The sequence below is a fragment of the Trachypithecus francoisi genome, unplaced genomic scaffold (genome assembly GCF_009764315.1).
Source record: "Trachypithecus francoisi isolate TF-2019V2 unplaced genomic scaffold, Tfra_2.0 Lachesis_group20, whole genome shotgun sequence".
Lineage (NCBI taxonomy): Eukaryota > Metazoa > Chordata > Mammalia > Primates > Cercopithecidae > Trachypithecus > Trachypithecus francoisi.
The window spans coordinates 44,405,193-44,421,127 of record NW_022681466.1 but is presented as its reverse complement, the minus strand read 5'-3'; the positions used below and the strand labels follow the sequence as shown (position 1 = coordinate 44,421,127).

The 15,935-nt window shown below is 42.6% G+C and overlaps 1 protein-coding gene across 12 annotated transcripts in view; it reads left to right on the top strand.

Moving 5' to 3' along the window:
* TLK2 (tousled like kinase 2) overlaps nt 1-15,935 on the top strand; it is a 147,570-nt gene that overhangs the window by 38,474 nt on the left and 93,161 nt on the right. For 6 of the 12 annotated variants that reach the window (XM_033184082.1, XM_033184087.1, XM_033184081.1 and 3 more), the window contains 4 exons: nt 10,881-10,952; nt 12,323-12,392; nt 13,250-13,293; nt 14,358-14,453. In XM_033184082.1, the coding sequence (XP_033039973.1) occupies nt 10,881-10,952; nt 12,323-12,392; nt 13,250-13,293; nt 14,358-14,453 (282 nt within the window). The remainder of the gene's footprint in view (nt 1-10,880; nt 10,953-12,322; nt 12,393-13,249; nt 13,294-14,357; nt 14,454-15,935) is intronic. The other 6 variants (XM_033184084.1, XM_033184083.1, XM_033184088.1 and 3 more) reach the window with 2 other exon arrangements.

The following is a 15,935-nucleotide window of genomic DNA, read 5'->3' as shown; positions in this document are numbered from 1 at the left end:
TTTTATTTCAGAGTAATTAATTAGAGGTTGGCAGGAAGTTGCACAAAATGTATAGGAAGATTCTGTTCATGCACCCTGCATCTCTCCTCCTGTAGAATTCTAGTACATTATTAAAACCAAAACATTGACATTGATACAATCCATAGGACTAATTCAGATTTGAAGTTATACATGAATCATTTGTGTGTGTGTGTGTGTGTGTGTGTATTACACTTCTAGGCAATTTTATCACATGTGTAGCTTGTTATAACCACTGAAGTCAAGATGCAGAACTACTTCATCACAAGGCTCTTTCCTGCTAGGCCTTTGTAGCCACACCCACCCACTCTCCCTTGAAACCTTAATCCTTGACAACTACAAACCTATTTTCCTGTATAATTTCATTATTTCAAGAATGTAATATATATAAATGGAGTCACAAAGTACACAACCTTTTATTTTGAGACAGAGTCTCTCCCTGTCACTCAGACTGGAATGCAGTGGTGCGATCTTAGCTCACTGTGGCCTCTGCCTCCTAGGTTCAAGCTGAGATCCTCCCATCTCAGCCTCCAGAGCAGCTGGGACTACAGGTGCACACCACCACACTAGCTAGTTTTTAAATTTTTTGTAGAGACAGGGTCTCACTATATTGGCCAGGCTGATCTTGACTTCCTGGGTTCAAGCAGTCTTCCTGCCTTGGTCTCCCAAAGTGCTAGGATTACAGGTGTGAGCCACTGCACCCAGCCTACAGTTTTTTGAGATTGGCTTTTTTCACTCAGCATAATTTCCTTGAAGTTCCAAGATTTTGCATGTATAAATAGGCCATTCCTTTTTATTTCTGTGTAGTGTTCCATGGTGTGGATATAGTACACTTGGCTTAACCATTGCCTCCACAAGGAGATTTGGTTTGTTTCCAGTTTTTGGCTATTATGAATAAAGCTGCTATGAACATTCTTATAGAGGTTTTTACACCAACATGTTTTTCTTTCTCTGGAATAAATGTTCAAGAGTGCAATTGCTGGGTCAAATGATCAGTTTTAGTGTTTTTGTTTGTTTTTTATTTTTTTGAGACGGAGTCTTGCTCTGTCGCCAAGACTGTAGTGCAGTGGCACGATCTCAGCTCACTGCAAACTCCGCCTCCCGGGTTCACGCCATTCTCCTGCCTCAGCCTCCCGAGTAGCTGGGACTACAGGCGCCCACCACCACCCCCGGCTAGTTTTTTGTTTTTTAGTAGAGACGGGGTTTTATTGTGTTAGCCAGGATAGTCTCAATCTCCTGACCTCATGATCCACCCGCCTTGGCCTCCCAAAGTGCTGGGATTACAGGTGTGAGCCACTGCGCCTGGTGGCATTTTTAGTTTTAAAAGAAACCGTCAAACAAAAAAGGCTTTACCTTTCTACATTCTCACCAGCGATATATGTTAGTGATTCAGTTTCTCTACATCCTTGACAGCGTTTAGTGTTGTTGCTATTTTTTATTTTAACCATTCTTATAGGTGTGTAATGAAATCTCATTGTGGTTTAAACTTTTATTTCTCTAAAGGTTAATGTGTTGAACATCTTTTCTTGTGCTCATTAACCATCTTTTTTTTTTTTTTGAGACGGAGTCTCGCTCTGTCTCCCAGACTGGAGTGCAGTGGCGCGATCCCAGCTCACTGCAAGCTCCGCCTCCCAGGTTTACGCCATTCTCCTGCTTCAGCCCCCCCAAGTAGCTGGGACTACAGGCGCCCGCCACCTCGCCTGGCTAGTTTTTTGTATTTTTTAGTAGAGATGGGGTTTCACCGTGTTAGGCAGGATGGTCTCGATCTCCTGACCTAGTGATCTGCCCGTCTCAGCCTCCCAAAGTGCTGGGATTACAGGCTTGAGCTACCACGCCCGGCCTCATTAACCATCTTTACATCACTCCCCGCCTCTTTTTTTTTTTTTTTCTGAGATGGAGCTTCCCTCTTATTGCCCAGGCTGGAGTACAAATGGCATGGTCTTGGCTCACTGCAACCTCCGCCTCCCGGGTTCAAGCAATTCTCCTGCCTCAGCCTCCCAAGTAGCTGGGATTACAGGCATGCACTACCATGCCCAGCTAGTTTTGTATTTTTTAGTAGAGATGGGGTTTCTCCTTGTTGGTCAGGCTGGTCTCAAACTCCCGACCTCAGGTAATCCGCCTGCCTCAGCCTCCCAAAGTGTTGGTGAGCCACCGCCCCTGGCCTGCATCCTCTTTAGTAAAATGTCTGTTCATATTTTTTGCTAGTTTTCTAATTGGAATTCTTTAGATAGTCTAATCTCAAGTTCTTTGGCAGATGTGTGGCTTGAAAATATTTTCTTCCAGTCAGTAATTTGTTTCTTCATCCTGTTTACAGGGTCTTACTCTGTACTTCTGATGAGGTTCCATTTATCAATGTTTCCTTTTGTGGATTAGAGCTTTTGCTGTCAAGTCTAGGAACTGTTGGCTTAGTTCTAGGTTGTAGAGATTTTTCTCCCCTTTTTTCCTAACAGTGTTATGTTTTATATTTAAGTTCTTGATCTATTTTGTTTTTTCTCTTTTAAAATTTTATTTATTTATCTATTTTTATTATTATTATTAGAGATGAAGTTTTGCTCTTGTTGCCCGGGCTGGAGTGCAATGGTGTGATCTCAGCTCACTGCAACCTCTGCCTCTCAGGTTCAAGCGATTCTCTTGCCTCAGCCTACCAAGTTGCTGGGTTTACAGGCACCCGCTGCCATGCCCGGCTAATTTTTTGTATTTTTAGTAGAGACGGGGTTTCACCACGTTGGCCAGGCTGGTCTCAAACACCAGACCTCAGGTGATCCACCTGCCTCGGCCTTCCAAAGTGCTGGGATTACAGGCGTGAGCCACTGCACCGGCTGAGTTAATATTTTATAAGGTGTAAGCAAGGTTTGTTTGTTTGTTTGTTTTTGCCTATGCATCTAGTTGTTCCAGTAGCGTTTATTTAAAAGTCTCTTTTTTTCAATTTATGTAATTTATTAAATTGCCTTTTTTTTTTTTTTTTTTTTTGAAGAGACAGGGTTTTACTCTGTTGTCCAGGCTGGAGTGCAGTGGTGTGATCATAATTCACTGTAACCTTGCATTCACACTCCTGAGCTCCCGCCTCAGCCTTCTGAGTAGCTAGGAGCTAGGACTACAGACAGTGCCACCATGGCTGGCTAATTTTTTCATGTTTTTGTACAGATCAGATCTCACTTTGTTGCCCAGGCTGGTCTCAAACTCCTGGGCTCAAGTGATCCTCAAGCGAGTGATCCTCAGGCGATCCTCCCACCTCATGCTCTCAAAGTGTTGGGATCACAGGGGTGCACCCTATTAAATTGCTTTTGTACTTTTGTGAAAAATCAGTTGAATATATTTTTGTGGGTCTTTTTTTGTTTGTTTTGTTTTGTTTTTTGAGACGGAGTCTTGCTCTGTCACCCAGGCTAGAGAGCAGTGGTGTGATCTTGGTTCACTGCAACCTCCACCTCCCGAATTCAAGCAGTTCTCTGCCTCAGCTTCCAGAGTAGCTGGGATTACAGGCGCCCGCCACCACATCCAGCTAATTTTTTGTATTTTTAGTAGAGACATAGTTTCACCATCTTGGCTAGGCTGGTCTTAAAGTCCTGACCTCGTGATCCACCTGCCTCGGCCACCCGAAGTGCTGGGATTACAGGCATGAGCCATCTCACCTGGCCTGTTTTTTTTTTTTTTTTTTTTTTTTTGAGACAGAGTTTTGCTCTTGTTGCCAAGGCTGGAGTACAGTGGTGTGATGTCAGCTCACTGCAACCTCCGCCTCCTAGTTTCAAGCGATTCTCCTGCCTCAGCCTCCTGAGTAGCTGGGATTACAGGTGCCCGGCACCATGCCCAGCTAATTTTTGTATTTTTAGTAGAGATGGGGTTTCACCTTGTTGGCCAAGCTGGTCTCGAACTCCTGACCTCATGATCCGCCCACCTCGGCCTCCCAAAGTACTGGGATTACAGGCATGAGCCCACTGTGCCCGGCCAAGGGTCTGTTTTTATAAGCTGTGAGGATTAAGTGTACTAACATAGAATGTCTTGCCTGTAAAGTGCTACATAATGTGAGCTTTTGAGGATTGTGTTTTAAACAAGTGCTAAGTAAGTGTTAGTTATTATTGTTACTAGTTTACAACACAGCAAATAAATAATAATTTTTTTTTTTTGAGACGGAGTCTCGCTTTGTTGCCCAGTCTGGAGTGCAGTGGTACAATCTCAGCTCATTGCAACCTCCACCTCCTGGGTTCAAGCGATTCTCCTGCCTCAGCCTCCCAAGTATCTGGGACTACAGGTGTGTGCTACCACACCTGGCTAATTTTTGTATTTTTAGTAGATTTGGGGGTTTCACCATGTTGGCCAGGTTGATCTCGAACTCCTGACCTCAAATGATCCACCACCTCAGCCGCCCAAAGTTCTGGGCTTAGTGTGAGCCACCATGCCCAGTCAATAATAATTTAAAAAAAAAAAAAAAATTGGATAAACTCAATAGTTATTCCTACTTTGTAATTTTAAAAACAATACAGTTTCAAAAACTTTTTAGTTGTGGTAAAATACACATAACATAAAATTTACTGTCTTAACCTTTTTTTTTTTTTTTTTTTTTTTTTGAGGTGGAGTTTCGTTCTTGTTGCCCAGGTTGGCGTGCAATGGTGCTATCTTGCCTCACTGCAACCTCTGCCTCCTGGGTTCAAACCATTCTCCTGTCTCAGCCTCCTGAGTAGCTGAGATTACAAGCGCCCACCACCACGCCCGGCTAATTTTTGTATTAATAGAGATGGGGTTTCGCCATATTGGCCAGGCTTGTTTCAAACTCCTGGCCTCAGGTGATCCACCTGCCTTGGCCTCCCAAAGTGCTGGGATTACAGGCATGAGGCACTGCGCCCGGCCCCGAGCCACCGCTCCCGGCCCACCGTCTTAACCATTTTTAAGTGTACAGTTCAGTAGTAAATACATTCACATTGTTTGCAGCCAATCTCCAGAACTTTTTTAACCTTGGAAATTGAAAACTAAAATGCCCATTAAACAACTCCTCATTAAACAACCTTCCCCCCCAATCCCTGGCAGCTACCATTCTACTTTTTCTCTATAAATTTGACTATTATAGGTGCCTCATCTAAGTGTAATCACAAGTATTTGTCTTCTTGTAACTGGCTTATTCACTTAGCATAATGCCCTCAGGGTTTATCCATGTTGTAGAATGTAGAATTTCATGTATACACCACATTTTGTATCCATTGATTTGTTGATGGGTATTTGAGTTGCTTCCACCTTTTGGCTATTGTGAATAATGCTGCTGTGAACATGGTTGCACAGCTATCTCTTTGAGGCCCTGCTTTCAACTGTTTTGGGTATATTCCCAGAAATGGAATTGTTGTATCATATGGTAATTCTGTTTTGGAGGAACTGCCATAGTTTTCCATAGTGGCTACACCATTTTACATTCCCATCAGCAGTGTACAAGTATTCTAGGTACTCCACATCCTCACCAATACTTGTTATTTTGTGGGGTTGGTTGGTTTTTTGTTTCCTTGGTAGTGGCCACCTCAATGGATATGAGGTGATGTCTTGTTGTGAGTTGCAGTTTCCTAAAATTAGTGACTTTGAGCATCTTTTCATGTGGTCGTTGGCCATTTTTATATCTTTGGAGAAATATCTGTTCAAGTCCTTTGCCCATTTTTTTATTGGGTTGTTATTTTGTTGTTGTTGAGTTGTAGCAGTTATTCGTATATTTGGGTTATTAATGCCTTACCATATATGTAAATTGCAATTTTCTCCCATTCCATGGGTTTCCTTTTTATTCTGTTGATTGTGTTGTTTAATGCACAGATTTTAAATTTTGATGTCTATTTTATGTATTTTTACTGTTTTTATCCCTACTTTTGGTGTCACATTCGAGAAATCATTGCTAAATTCAACACTGTAACACTTTCTCCCTGTTTTCTTCCTTTTTTTCTTTTTTGTGAGACAGAGTTTTTGTAGCCCAGGCTGGAGTTCTGTGGCGTGATCTCAGCTCACTGCAACCTCCTCCTCCCGGGTTCAAGTGGTTCTCCTGCCTCAGCCTCCCGAGTAGCTGGAATTACAGGCACCTGCCACCATACCCAACTAATTTTTGTATTTTTAGTAGAGACCGGGTTTCACCATGTTGGCCAGGCTGGTCTCAAACTCCTGACCTCAGGTGATCTGCTCACCTCGACCTCCCAAAGTGCTGGAATTACAGGCGTGAGCCTTCGCGCCCAGCATGTAGTAAGTTTTGAAATCAGGAAGTGTGGGACCTCCAACTTTGTTCTTTTTCAAGATTGTTTTGTCCGTTTGGGGTCTTAGCCCATTTATTCTTAGTGTTTCATTATTGGGTTGCTAAGCTTGTGGGAGTTATTTATATTCTGCTGCTCAAGGTCATCATCAAGGTCTGAGTTTTCACAGAAGAAATTTGCAACCTCGGGCATAAATGGGTTAATATAGTTTTTAATGGTAAAGCTTTAGAGGTGTTACCATGAAAATGAAGAACGGAAAAATGTTTTTATGATTATTGTTTCGTGTTTTATTCAGTGCAGTAAAATGTAAAACAAATAAGAGGTGTAAGTTATAGAAAGGAAGATAAAACCTTGTTATTTACAAATGCTATGATTTTGTACCTAAACAATTAAATCGAAAGGACCAAACTGGGCCGGGCGCAGTGGCTTATGGCTATAATCCCAGCACTTTGGGAGGCTGAGTTGGACGGATCACTTGAAGGCAGGAGTTCCAGATCAGCCTGGCCAACATGGTGAAACCCCTTCTCTACTAAAAATACAAAAAAATTAGCCAGGCATGGTGGTGTGTGCTTGTAATCCCAGCTACTTGGGAGGCTGAGGCGGGAGAATTGCTTGAACTCAGGAGGCAGGGATTGCAGTGAGCTGAGATCACACCTTTGCACTCCAGCCTGGGCTACAGAGCGAAACTCCATCTCCAAAAAAAAGGAAAGGAAAAGACTGAAAATGATTACGAAGAACAATTCAGTAAAGTGACTGGCTAAATAAAAACCATGAAAATTGATAATTTCTGTATATCAGCAGTAACATAAAAATAGGAAAAAATTGCTTTTCAAATTAAGTAATAAACATGTTCTTATTTTACTCATAATTGTTTTGTTTTGAGACAACGACCTTGGCTCTGTCACCCAGGCTGGAGTGCAGTGTGCAGTGGTGTGATCTTGGCTCACTGCAACCTCTGCTTCGCGGGCTCATGCGATCTGCCCACCTCAGCCTCCACGTAGCTGGGACCACAGGTGCACACCACCATGCCTGGCTAATTTTTTGTATTTTGGGTAGAGATGGGGTTTCACCATGTTGGCCAGGCTGGTCTCGAACTCCTGAGCTCAAGGGATCCACCCACCTTGGCCTCCCAGAGTGCTGGGATTATAGAAGTGAGCTACTGCTCCCAGCCTGTTTTGAGTTAATTTTTATGTGGATGTGAAGCAAGGGTACAACTTCATTGTTTTGCCTGTGGCTATCTACTCCTGGCACCATTTGCTGAAAAGACTATTCTTTCCCTCATTGAATTGTGTTGGCACCCTTGTCAAAAATCATTTGACCACAATTATGGATTTATTCCTAGACTCTCAATTCTATTCCATTGATCTAACCTTATGCTAGTACTGTACTGTCTTGACTACTTTGGCTTTGTTTTAGGTGGTGAAGTATGAGCCTTCCTACTTTTTCAGAATTGGTTCCTAGCAATTCCATATGCATGTTAGAATTTGCCTACCAATTTCTACAAAGAAGTCAGCTGGGGCCTGGTGTGGTGGCTCACGCCTGTAATCCCAGCACTTTGGGAGGTGGAGGCGGGTGGATCACCTGAGGTCAAGAGTTCGAGACTAGCCTGGCCAACATGGCGAAACAATAGTAAATTATTATTGTTTATACTATAGAATTATTTCTTCTTCTTGATGCTACTGTATATGGAATTATTTTCTTCATTTTCAGATTGTTCATTGCAAGTATAAAAAAATGGATTTTTGTCTATCAATCTTGTATTCTACAACCTTGCTGAAGTAGTCATTAGTTATAAAAGGAAGGCTCCTTGTGGCTGTTTTATGCCCTGGGTCTCTCCTACAAACTAGCCAGTCTGCAGTCTAGGCTGTATCTTCTTTACATCCAGGAACCTCTTTCCACTTGCCTAGTACTACAACCCCCATTGTTTTTGGGAACACCCTTAGACTAAAACTTGTCACACTCCTGCAAGTGAAGTTAGGTCCTTTGAGATACTCTGTGTTCCTGTTTCTTCCCTTAGGCAAAGTATCTGAGCCAGTGTTCTAGTGGTAGAGGTGGGGACAATGGCAAGCTTTTCTGTGAATGCTACCCCAGCTCTAAGAGGGTGTGGGGCAGGTCAGCAGCCTGGGGTCCTCTTGGCTTGTCTCTCCTGTTGTGGAACCACTGTCCCATGAGCTGGGAAAAAGGGTCTTTGGGTTCCCAGTATTCTCAGTGTGTCACGCCTATGAAAGGGACCCTTTTCCACAAGTAGGGATTGAGCAGAAGAAGGGAGCCCCTGCCTCTGATGGTACTTGCCCGAGACTTAGCCTTAGCAACAGAAGTCAGGGCAGGATGAGAAATGCTGAAGTTGCATCCCTCCAGGAATAAAGAGAGCCCTCGGGGCTGAGTGCAGTGCTCACACCTGTAATCCTAGTACTGTGGGAGGCTGAGGCAGGCAAATCACTTGAGGCCAGGGGTTCGAGCCCCTCCTGGCAAATATGGTAAAACCCCATCTCTTGGGCCAGGCGCAGTGGCTCACACCTGTAATCCCAGCACTTTGGGAGGCCGAGGCGGGCAGATCACGAGGTCAGGAGATAGAGACCATCCTGGCTAATATAGTGAAGTCCCATCTCTCCTAAACAAAATAAAAAAATTAGCTGGGCGTGGTGGTGAGCGCCTGTAGTCCCAGCTACTCGGGAGGCTGAGGCAGGAGAACGGCGTGAACCCAGAAGGCGGAGCTTGCAGTGAGCTGAAATTGCGCCACTCCAGCCTAGGCAACAGTGTAAAACTCCATCTCAAAAAAAAAAAAAAATCTCTACTAAAAATACAAAAATTAGCTGAGTGTGGTGGCGTGTACCTGTAATCCCAGCTACTTGGGAGGCTGAGGCGGGAGAATCGCTTGAACCCAGGAGGCAGAGGTAGCAGTGAGACAAGATCGCACCACTGCCCTCCAGCCTGGACAACAAAACGAGCAAAAGCAAGACCCCGTCTCAAAAAAAAAAAAAAAAACCCCTCAGGCTTGGATTTTGGGGAAAGGGGACACTTGTATTCTTGGCTGCAGCTCCCAGAGCCTAGCTGATGGGGCCGGGAGTGGGATCTTTGTTCAGATTCCATAGACTGTCACTTTTCTGACTGAATTTTCGTAGAGTTTATTGAATAAATGTTTCTTTCTTTTTTTTTTGTTTTTGAGACAGAGTCTCACTGTCACCCAGGCTGAAGTGCAGTGGTGTGATCTCGGCTCACTGCAACCTCTGCCTCCTGGGTTCAAGAGATTCTCCTGCCTCAGCCTCCCGAGTAGCTGGGATTACAGGCATGCGCCACCATGCTAAGCTAATTTTTTGTGTTTTGTTTTTTTTGAGGCGGACCCTTGCTCTTGTCACCCAGGCTGGAGTGCAGTGGTGTGATCTTGGCTCACTGCAGCCTCCACCTCCTGGGTTCAAGCAATTCTCCTGCCTCAGCCTCCTGAGTAGCTGGGATTACGGGTGCCCACCACCATGGCCTGGCCAATTTATGTATTTTTAGTAGAGATGGGGTTTCACCATGCTGACCAGGCTGGTCTTAACTGACCTTAGGTGATCCACCTGCCTCGGCCTCCCAAAGTGCTGAGATTACAGGTGTGAGCCACCATGCCCGGCCAATTTTTATATTTTTAGTAACGATGGGGTTTCACCATGTTGGCCAGCCTGGTCTCAAACTCCTGACCTCAAGTGATCTACCCACTACAGCCTCCCAAAATGCTTGGATTATAGGCATGAGCTACCACGCTCAGCCTGTTTCTTCATTTCCTGTTTGCCTTTAGGACTCAGAGACTTTGAGTGCTTGTTATTTGATAATTTTCACTGCTTCCACTGAGGAGCAGGTAGTGCAGCTTCCTTACACAGTTATTCTCAGTGTCAGTCTCCTGTAAACTTTTTTTGAGCTAGCATTCATGCCTCCATAAGGCTTAGCTTAGAAAAACATTTCCTTCATATGAGCGTTGACCATGCTTCATAAGGAACTCTTAATATACCCCTTAACATCTCAACTTTCAGGTACTGTTCTTTTGTGTTATAAGAGGCCAAGAGAGTTGATTTCTCGTGTTTATTTTCCATAAACAATTCGGTACATGTGGAAGTACTATAGAAGAGAAAATCTGCACATGAGTACAGAGTTTGTAAAATAATGAAAATAATGGTAGATAATTTTAATATGGAGGGTACAGCACCGCAGTTGAGTTCTATTCAGGTTGGCTTGAAGTTGATGCAGTTAACTTTTGCCTTCTCTGACCTGAGTTAGACATCAGAATCATCAGGCTTTGGTCCGGTGTGGTGGCTCATGCCTGTAATCCCACCACTTTGGGAGGTTGAGACAGGCTGATCACCTGAGGTCAGGAGTTTGAGACCAGCCTGGCCAACATGGTGAAACCCCATCTCTACTAAAAATACAAAAATTAGCTGGATGTGGTGGTGGGCACCTGTAATCCCAGCTACTTGGGAGGCTGAGGTGGGAGAACTGCTTGAACCCAGGAGGCAGAGGTTGCAGCGAGCCGAGATCATGCCATTGCACTCCAGCCTAGGTGACAAGAGTGAAACTCCGTCTCAAAAAAAAAAAAAAAAAAAGCCCATCAGGCTGCTGCTTCTTCAGAGTTGCTATCCTCTTAAATTAAAATTTATTTATTTATGATTTTTTTTTTTCTTTCAGGGACCACTTAATAGTGAGTCTTCCAACCAGAGCTTGTGTAGCGTGGGATCCTTGAGTGATAAAGAAGTAGAGGTAAGAAGCTATGTTCATGGCAAGACTTTTCATACTTCCACTTTTGGGCGAGGCTTGGTGACTCAAGGCTATAATCCCAGCACTTCGGGAAGCCGAGGTGGGCAGATTGCTTGAAGCTGGGAGTTCGAGACCAGCCTGGGCAACATAGTAAGAACTCATTTCTACAAAAAAAACTTAGCAGGGTGTGGTGGTGCACACCTGTGGCCCCAGCTACTTGGAGGCTAAGGTGGGAGGATTGTGCCTGGGAGGATGAGGCTGCAGTGAGCTGTGATGGCACCACTGCACTCCAGCCTGGGTGACAGAGTGAGACCCCCATCTCAGAGAAAAGATAACACTGTTTAATTAACTCCTTGGGTGCTGTTAGACTCTGTGTCAATTGCTCCGCTTTGAGTTGTGTGCTCTTTGCATATGTACAGCTATGGTGTAGCCCTCATGAGTTTTTATTATTATAATCATGTGTGGGTCTTATATATTTTAAAATTTTTGCTTAGTTGCCATCAATAAAGGATAGAAATTTGCAATATTGTTCCTGTTTAAATGGAAAATAAAATTGATTGACTGATTTTATTTTTACAACTTTTTTCGAGACATAGCCTCACTCTGTCATGCAGGCCGGGCTGCAGTGGGGCAGTCATGGCTCATTGTAACCTGATACTCTTGAACTCAAGCAGTCCTCCTGTCTCAGCCTCCTGAGTAGCTAGGTGCCACCATGCCTGGCTAATTTTTAAAAATATTTTTATAGAGACGGGGGTCTCGCTGTGTTGCCCAGACTGATCTGGAGCTCAAGCCATCCTCCCACCTCAGCCTTCAAAGTGCTGGAATTACAGGCATGAGCCACAGTGCCTGGTCAAGATTTTTTGTTCATTTGCTTAGCTTTTCACAGCCCTCATGCACAAGTTTTTTTGTTGTTGTTGTTGTTTTTTAAGGCATATAACCTAGCTGCCTGTAGATGGGTCTAAGTGTAAGTCTGTAACCACCTACTTTGCACTTTGCAGATCTCTCCTTTTTGGAAAAAAGATTGGATTTAAAGTAGAAGTACTGTAACAGCAGTTTTCTGAGAACTTAACATATGGTGGACATTTGTCCTACATTGTGCTCTATTAAATATCTTATGAAAGTTTTGTAGTACCTCTGATTTACAGATGAATAAACTGAAGCTCTGATATTTTAAGCAGTTTGACAAAAATTGTGTGGATGGTTTGGTTCTAGACCATAATACTCTTTATCATACTCAGTTTTAAGAGGAAGACAGTGATTCAGGACTTGTCTAGACCAGTTATATCTGTTTATGTATTTTGTGTATACTCGCTGTTTTCCTAATGTGAAAAATTTACCAAAATGCTAATTGTGACGTACATGGTTTTTAACAGACTCCCGAGAAAAAGCAGAATGACCAGCGAAATCGGAAAAGAAAAGCTGAACCATATGAAACTAGCCAAGGTAGTAATAATTTCGTATCAAAAAAGTACTCAATTCTAATGTACTTAGATAGAATTTTCTAACTCAAACTAAATAATTAGTTTGTACACAGGGATTCCTGATAAAGGCGGTTTGTGTATCTTAAGGGAATATCAGACGGTTTATTACAGACTTGCCATTTGATATACACCTGACAAAACAGTGTTAGTTCTTCGGGGACTCTTTGTTTTCCCTGTTGTAAGCTAACAATCTTCTTAACCACAGGTTTTTCTTTACACCAAGCATATATTGTACAAAAAAGAGGTTATGTCAGAGTTTTAACTCTGACTTGTGTTAGATCAGTGATTTGTTAATGACAGCCAGCTGGAACTGCTTCATTTACATTACTGTCCTTTCTACCTACTGCTCTTCCATGGCAGTTGTTTAGTTGAATATTGGAACCCACTGAGATAAATCTGTAAACATGATGGTTATAATGCCAAATATCTTTATATAATCAAAGAAAGAAAAAATGGCTTGGCTTTTTTTTCTCCCATTCTAAGGAATAGAAAGCCCAGTCTTGTTGCATCCTTCTTATCTTTTAAAATCTGCAGATAATTCATTTTGTCTTTGGGAGCAAAATTCTCCCAAAGTGACAAGAAAAATTACTGAATCTTAAAGCTGTGAAAAATTCTTCCTTTCACTGCTTGTTCAGTCCTTTATCTTATGGAGGAAATAGTCTGTTCTTAGGCTAAGGTATTTTGGCTCATTTGTTACAAGTAAAGGTGACGCTTGGGTTTATAGCAATGTATGTAGTTACTGAATGTATAGTACATTTTAGTGAATGATGGTTTATATGTGTATTGGAAAAACTGTATTTACTTTGGTTTCATTTTCAGGGAAAGGCACTCCTAGGGGACATAAAATTAGTGATTACTTTGAGGTAAGTTACATTTTTTGAAAAAACAACAAAAAAAAACCAAACAAACAAAAAACCAAACTCTGTAGTGATTTTTTAAAAAAACCTAAATCCTTGTGTTCATTTGAGGCTTTAAAAAGTAATATTTTGGCCAGGTGAGGTGGCTTATGCTTGTAATCCCAGCACTTTGGGAGGCCGAGATGGGAGGATCGCTGGAACCCAGGAGTTCGAGACCAATCTGGGCAACATGGGGAAACCCTGTCTCTACAAAAAAATAGAAAAAATTAGCCAGGTGTGGTGGCACACACCTGTAGTCCTGGCTACCTGGGAGGCTGAGGTGGGAGGATCACTTGAGCCTGAGAAGTCGAGGCTGCAGTGAGCCATGATCTGCACTGCAGCCTGGGTGATAGTGAGACCCTGTCTCCCCCCACCCCCAAAAAAAGAAAGAAAGTAATGTTTTGCCTTTACTGTACTCTTCTTCCCTTTCTCCCCATCTTCATCAGTTAATGCTGCCCCATCTCTCAATAAGAGAAAACTGCTGCTGCCTTCCTAAATTTAAATTTATTATGTGTCTTGTCTGTGATGATATAAGAATTCACAAATGAGGTGATTTTTCTCTTGGCCAGACGAGGTTTTGTGTCTTACAAAGATTGAGGTGGAATGACTCGGACTCTTCTTTTGTCCTCCTCCCTTTAGTCCAGTGGAACATGTAGTGAGTTCCCTGACCCATCGTTAGTGGTTACTAAAGACACTAACATCCACTGCACCACTGCATTTCTGCTTCGTGTATTTTGAGACAAGAAGGGAAAACATTCTTCTCTCATGTCCTTTCAAAATCATGTATACCTTCAGCTTTCTAGCCGTGTTTTCTTTATATCTTGGTATATTTCTGCTGGAGCTCCTTCTTAAAAATCTCATTAAAAAGTTAGCAGAATTTGACTTGTGTGGCATTTTCTCTCTAGAGTAAGATGTATTAACTTAAAGGGGCCATATAATTAAGATCTGTTTGTGTATTAATCTTTTACTCTCCTTATCTGAAGCATAGTACTGTTTTGAATTATTCATATCCGTTTTTCCCTGTTGGCCAGTTTGCTGGGGGAAGCGGGCCAGGAACCAGCCCTGGCAGAAGTGTTCCACCAGTTGCACGATCCTCACCGCAACATTCCTTATCCAATCCCTTACCGGTAAGCATTCACCTGGAGAAATTTGACACCTGTTGTAGGAGACAAGATGCCCGGAAACACTCAAGCAAAGTTTCTCTTTAATTACCCACAGGGAATGAAGCATTAGGGAGAAAAGTTCATAGTTTTACCTATGAATCCCTTACTTAGATTCAAATCTGTATCAGTAAATTAGCTTTTTACAGAAGAGCCAATCCTATTATCTCTATATAATAAATTACCTCTAATCCTACAGCTCAGTAGTCTATCAAAGAATTGATTCCAATCGAAACATTAGGTTTTTTCCCTTGCCAAATTTGTATGTTCCTGTAGGGTTTTTTAATTTTAAAATTTGACCAGCTTCTGGCATAATTGAATTTTCTCCAGAGCTTACTCAGTAATGTACTAGAAAAACTAATGCTATACAGATTTGTGATAGGTTTGTTTCCAGCCTGTAAGAGAGATCTGAAGGTCTTAAAAACATACCTAAGTTAGTGGTTCTCAGTTGGTGGCAGTTTTGCCCCTCAGGGACATTTGTCAATAACTGGAGTCATTATTGGTTGTCACAGCTCAGAGGTATGGGGATGACGCTATAGGCATCTACTGGGCAGAAGTCAGGGATGCTGGTAAACATTCTGTAGTGCTAGGACAGCCTCCTTGCAAAAAAAAATTACCTGGTCCAAAATATCAGTGGTGCCGAGGTTGAGAATTCCTGAGTAAGCCAATGTAGGAGTGTGTTTATTTGCTCCAGTGTCTTCGCATTATTTGTTGATACTGTGTAAGACTTCTTACTCAAGAGTGTGCTCTATCCCCTAATGCCTTAGGTATTGCCGCAGGTGGGATCTTGGGAGACAGGGTCTCTGGGACAGAAGTTTTTATTTTAGATCACTGATTTTTAGGAAAGTTGTTTTTCTTTGCCTTGGTAGAGTTGTGTAATAGTACTCATTTCCTAAGCGATTTAGGCTTCTGTATTGTTAAAGTATTTTAAAATGTACTTCCTCCCCCTCTACTGTCTCATAAAAACCTTCATTCATTAGGATTATTGTAATTATAAAAGCACTTATGAAAACATAAGTTAAACTTACGAAAACAGCTAAGAAGTTTTGGCTATTACTGTGTCATCCTTGCCATATATATATAATTTTCTTTTCTTTTTTTTGAGACAGTCTCGCTTTGTCATCCAGGCTAGAGTGCAGTGGTGCGATCATGACTCACTGCAACCTCCGCCTCCTGGGCTCAAGTGATTCTCCCAACTCATCCTCCTGAGTAGCTCATACTACAGGCATGTACCACTACGCCCGGCAAATTTTTTTATTTTTTTGTAGAGGCGTGGTTTCACCATGTTGCCCAGGCTGGTCTCAAACTCCTGAGATCATGTGATCTGCCCGCCTCCACCTCCCAAAGTGTTGAGATTACAGGCATTAGCCATTGTGTCAGACCATCCTTGCCATAGTTTAAAATGTTAGAAATGTTTGATGATAGATCCAATTTGAGCAGGTTGAGGTT